The 6,000-nt window shown below is 43.1% G+C and overlaps 1 protein-coding gene across 1 annotated transcript in view; it reads right to left on the minus strand.

The window, feature by feature from the left end:
• Positions 1–2,116, minus strand: part of LOC128685522 (opioid-binding protein/cell adhesion molecule-like) — a 516,529-nt gene extending 514,413 nt beyond the window's left edge. Inside the window, exon 1 of the mRNA XM_070083057.1 lies at positions 1,991–2,116. Coding sequence (XP_069939158.1) covers positions 1,991–2,084 — 94 coding nt within the window. The 5' untranslated portion in view covers positions 2,085–2,116. The remainder of the gene's footprint in view (positions 1–1,990) is intronic.
• Positions 2,117–6,000: the final 3,884 nt, after the last annotated feature.

Below are 6,000 nucleotides of genomic sequence, written 5' to 3' on the forward strand. Positions count from 1 at the left end.
ATTTCCAGACAAGTCTGCCTACTACATCATTGACTCAGTGTTTCCAGGCAAGCCTTCCTACTACATCATTGACTCAGTGTTTCCAGGCAAGCCTTCCTACTACATCATTGACTCAGTATTTCCAGACAAGTCTGCCTACTACATCATTGACTCAGTGTTTCCAGGCAAGCCTTCCTACTACATCATTGACTCAGTGTTTCCAGGCAAGCCTTCCTACTACATCATTGACTCAGTGTTTCTCTTCTTTGATTATTTTAAGTATGAAATATAGAATTGTCATTATAGAAGTGTCATTTTCTACATTTTACTTTGTTTTTAGTGTTATATTTGTTTCATTATTATTTTTTCATTCTAGCTAATTTATAATAATTCATGTTAATTACTAAACCAGGGGGAGTACCAATAAACCCCTGACTGTCTTCAAGTTGGCGCTGGACAGGCACCTAAAGTCAGTACCTGACCAGTCGGGTTGTGGTTCGTACGATAGATTACGTGCGGCCAACAGTAACAGCCTGATAACTTAGACACATGTGCATCTCTTGGGTATCTTTATTGAGGAAACGTTTCGCCACACAGTGGCTTTATCAGTCCATACACAGAAGAAGCTAGAAGAACAGGAGGAGAATGAGGTAATCAGTCCCTCAGCCTTGAGTCGACGTGGTCAGTCCATCAATCTTGAATAGAATACTGTATATGAGCGGAGAAGCAGCTTATAAACCTCAGCCTCAAGGCTGAGGGACTGATTACCTCATTCTCCTCCTGTTCTTCTAGCTTCTCCTGTGTATGGACTGATGAAGCCACTGTGTGGCGAAACGTTTCCTCAATAAAGATACCCAAGAGATGCACATGTGTCTAATTTATCAACATGTCGGTTCTGTGAACCATTCATCTACAAACCTGTCAGACACTGCAACTTCTTGGGATCTTAATACTTGGGAATTCTTCGCTTGCCTAACCCTTGAGCACGGTCTACTTTCACATTGGGCAAATGTGACACCACCTACGTCTGCTGCACCTCTCCTGCCTACGGTTTACAAGCTGCTTCTCCGCTCATATGCCGTATTTTATTCAAGATTGATGGACTGACCACATTGACTCAAGGCTGAGGGACTGATTACCTCATTCTCCTCCTGTTCTTCTAGCTTCTCCTGTGTATGGACTGATGAAGACACTGTGTGGCGAAACGTTATCAACGTGTCGGTTCTGTGAACCGTTCATCTACAGTAACAGCCTGATTGATCAGGCTCTGATCCACCATGACACCTGGTCACAGATCTGGCCGCGGGGCGTTGACCCCCTGGAACTCTCTCCAGGTATACTCCAGATAAACCCATATGAGTCATTCAGTGCAAGACGTGGTGGCGGCTTCATCCTCCGTCTACTAAGAGTGAGACAGACTCTCTCTTCCTATTTCTACTCATACATATACAAGTTTTTTAGTAATTTTCCTAAGAGGTAACCAGTTCCCTGACAATCCAAAACAGGATTTTAACCTCTGTTGGGCATAAAATTCAGGCAGGATGTTTGGATTTTTAGAAATTTGTTTAACATAAGCACCAATGTGGGGGTCCGATGGCATCTCCGCGACTCTAGACATAATATATGAATATATGAGGGTTGTAATATTTTTCGTAGTGAAATAAAAGGAATATTATCCGAATCATTAACACAGTGTAATGTGCACTGTAATTCTCACCATCTTCAGACATGAATCAAAAGTTAAACAAATTCTAGAGGTTGAAATGTTATTGATTTGGAACACACACACAAAAAAATAGGTTAAGTAATGAGGTCGTCTAGGAGGAAAGAGACCATCTACTGACTTATCTGAATTGATGGGGTCGTCTTGGAAGCACCTGGAATAGGAGGAGGAGGAGGATGTGGGAGACCTGGGAGCGCCAGAGCACTTAAAGTTAAGTGCTCTGAACTTATTTGAGTTACCGTGAGAGAAGAAGGGGAGGTGGAGGAAGGACAGCAGCAGAAAACTTACCTGAGGTATTAGGGTCATCTTGAAGGGACTGTGAAGAGGAGGAAGTGGTGGAGGTATGGAGGAGGAGACAGGAGAGAGTCGCCACCAACACCATCAGGTGAGATTGGTCACACCGCCACGTCACCACCATCTGCAAAACATGAAAAAAATATAAATTTCAACCAGTTAGCACCAACGTAGAGGCGACGGTGACGTGAGGCTTCTTAGAGTGCTGGAGCGGGGAAGATAACTGTGGAATTATTTTCAACTTTAATTCTGCATTTTCTAACCATAGACAACAACTGTGGTCTAGAGTTGATACATAAATTGTATTATGTCAAACCATCTTTGGATTTATGGTCTTCTTAGCATCGCTGTCAATTTTGGAAAACTACGCTCTCACGCCTTCGCTCATGAGTATCTCATGGGGAAGCACCCAGCGCAGCTCTTTGAGAATTGTGAAGCTCTGGTGTCAGTTCATCGTCAGCTAATAAGATGTCCTGTTTATCAGCAGATACGCAGGATTTGCCTCCGACATCGTCACCGCTGTAACGCATTTCCTTAAACTGACTTCATCGACATCTCCGTCTTGGACGCAGACTCCCTCTTTGACTTTGTTAGTGACTGCTTTTTTACACCAACTTTGATTATATTTTCCATTTAAAGCTCCTCACTACCCTTACTGAATTTACGTCTTTCAAACTCGCTATTTTCTGATCGTCACATATATCATATTTAGCACATCCTGCCCTGCAGCATTGTATGTCCCTTGTGGGTTTAGCGTCATTATAATAATAATAATAATTTTGCATTTTCTAAATAAATATTCGTATTCAAAACGTATAAAATAATTATTTTGTACGTATTTCATTGATTACAAAGTATGAGATATTTGTGCTTACTTTAAATAACAGTTACATACCTCAGAAATAAAGATTATAAAATAAAAGTTTCAACTTGCCTGATCATCACAATTAGTCTTAGTGGTATTTGGGTTACAATCACCGGAAAAACAACTATGAACAATATAGTATATGTAATTGAAACTAAGAGTAAAAATGTGTGTATATGCATTAATGACCATAGCGTAGTAATACATTTCTAAACTAACAACCCACCGAACTAGAGTAAAAAAAAAAAAACCACAGTATTCTGTGGCCATCACTCACTTGAGATAATTGTTCCAAGACATCATCTTCTTATAATTAATTCTGATAGGTTGAAGAAGAAGTTTGAAGCCAATTATCAGATGAAGACGGAACACAATCTTCTTAATCATTCATCCCCATTAATTTTTGTCCTTTTCTCTGTCTTGCCTTAAAGTTATCTGTAATATTTTTTTTCTCCCAGTAACCTTCTCCACACTCTCTCTCACTTGTGTTTATCAAGCTCCTGTGTTTACATTTAAAACTAGTAAAGCGCAATCCATCATTGAAATACAGTTTTATGGATATTTTTTTAGCTGTGTTCACTTCATTCAATATTTTTTTTCATTTTGGATGAACTCTTCACAAGCACTGTAATTATTCCGCAGTATTTCTCACAAACATGATGGGACGTTCCTTAATGTTGGTGAGGGGCTCTTGATGTTGGTGAGGGGATCTTGATGTTGGTGAGGGGATCTTGATGTTGGTGAGGGACTATTCACGTTGGTGAGGGACTTTTCTTGTTGGTGAAGGGTTCTTGATGTTAGTGGGGGACTATTCATGTTGGTGAAGAGCCCTTCATGTTGCTGAGGGGCTCTTAATGTTGATGAGGGGCTCTTGATTTTAGTGAGGGGCTCTTGATGTTGGTGAGGGGCTTATCATTTTGGTGAGGGACTATTCACGTTGGTGAGGGACTATTCATGTTGGTGAGGGGTTCTTAATGTTGATGATGGGCTCTTGATGTTGGTGAGGGACTATTCGTGTTGGTGAAGGGCTCTTCATGTTGGTGAGGGGTTCTTAATGTTGATGAGGGGCTCTTGATGTTGGTGAGGGACTCTTGATGCTGGTGAGGAGCTCTTGATGTTGATGAGGGACTATTCATGTTGTGAGGGGTTCTTAATGTTGATGACGGGTTCTTGATGTTGGTGAGGGACTATTCATGTTGGTAAGGGGATCTTCATGTTATTGAGGGGCTCTTGATGTTGGTAAGAAGCTCCTGATATTATTGAGGGGCTCTTGATGTTGATGAGGGACTATTCATGTTGGTGAGGGGTTCTTAATGTTGATGACGGGCTCTTGATGTTGGTGAGATACTATTCATGTTGGTGAGGGGCTCTTGATGTTGTGAGGGGCTCTTGATGTTGGTGAGGGACTATTCACGTTGGTGAGGGGTCTAATCATGTTAGTGAGGGGTTCTTAATGTTGATGACGGGGTCTTGATGATGGTGAGATACTATTCACGTTGGTGAGGGGCTCTTGATGTTGGTGAGGGACTATTCAAGTTGGTGAGGGGTTCTAATGCTGATGAGGGGCTCTTGATGTTGGTGAGGGGCTCTTGATGCTGGTGAGGTGCTTTTCATTTTGGTGAAGGACAATTCATGTTGGTGAGAGGTTCTTAATGTTGATGAGGGGCTCTTGATGTTAGTGAGGGACTACTCACGTTGGTGAGGGGTTCTTAATGTTCATGAGGGGCTCTTCATGTTGGTGAGGGACTCTTGATGCTGTTGAGAGAATTTTCATGTTGGTGAGGGGCTCTTGATGTTGGTGAGGGGCTCTTGATGTTGATGAGGGACTATTCCTGTTGGTGAAGGGCTCTTCATGTTGGTGAGCGGTTCTAAATGTTGGTGAGGGACTCTTGATGTTGGTGAGGGACTCTTGATGTTGGTGAGGGACTCTTGATGTTGGTGAGGGACTCTTGATGTTGGTGAGGGACTCTTGATGTTGGTGAGGGACTCTTGATGTTGGTGAGGGACTCTTGATGTTGGTGAGGGGTTCTTAATGTTGATGAGGGGCTCTTGATGTTGGTAAGAAGCTCCTGATATTAGCGAGAGGCTCTTGATGTTGATGAGGGACTATTCATGTTGGTGAGGGGTTCTAATGTTGATGAGGGGCTCTTGATGTTGGTGAGGGACTATTCATGTTGGTGAGGGGTTCTTAATGTTGATGAGGGGCTCTTGATGATGGTAAGAAGCTCCTGGTATTAGTGAGGGGCTCTTGATGTTGATGAGGGACTATTCATGTTGGTGAGGGGTTCTTAATGTTGATGACGGGCTCTTGATGTTGGTGAGATACTATTCATGTTGGTGAGGGACTATTCATGTTGGTGAGGGGCTCTTGACGTTGGTGATGGGCTCTTGATGTTGGTGAGGGACTCTTGATGTTGGTGAGGGGCTCTCGATGTTGGTGAGGGACTATTCACGTTGGTGAGAGTCTATTCATGTTGGTGAGGGGTTCTTAATGTTGATGAGGGGCTCTTGATGTTGATGAGAAGCTCCTGCTATTAATGAGGGGCTCTTGATGTTGGTGAGGGACTATTAATGTTGGTGAGGGGTTCTTAATGTTGATGACGGGCTCTTGATGTTGGTGAGATACTATTCATGTTGGTGAAGGGCTCTTGATGATGGTGAGGGAATATTGACGTTGGGGAGGGTCTATTCATGTTGGTGAGGGGATCTTAATGTTGATGAGGGGCTCTTGATGTTGATGAGAGGCTTTTCATGTTGGTGAGGGACTATTCACGTTGGTGAGGGGTTCTTAATGTTGATGAGGGGCTCTTGACGTTGGTGAGGGACTCTTGATGTCGGTGAGCGACATTTCATGTTGGAGAGGTAGTATTCATGTTGGTGAAGGGTTCTTAATGTTGATGAGGGGCTCTTGATGTTGGCGAGGGACTCTTGATGCTGGTGAGGGACTTTTCATGGTGAGGGGCTCCTGATGTTGGTGAGCGGCTCTTGAAGTTAGTGAGGGGCTCTTGATGTTGATGAGGGACTATTCATGTTGGCGAGGGACGATTCCTGTTGGTGAGGGGTCCTTAATGTTGATGAGATGCACTTGACGCTGGTGAGGGGCTCTTGATGTTGATGAGGGGCTCTTTATGTTGGTGAG

The sequence above is a fragment of the Cherax quadricarinatus genome, chromosome 8 (assembly GCF_038502225.1).
Source record: "Cherax quadricarinatus isolate ZL_2023a chromosome 8, ASM3850222v1, whole genome shotgun sequence".
Lineage (NCBI taxonomy): Eukaryota > Metazoa > Arthropoda > Malacostraca > Decapoda > Parastacidae > Cherax > Cherax quadricarinatus.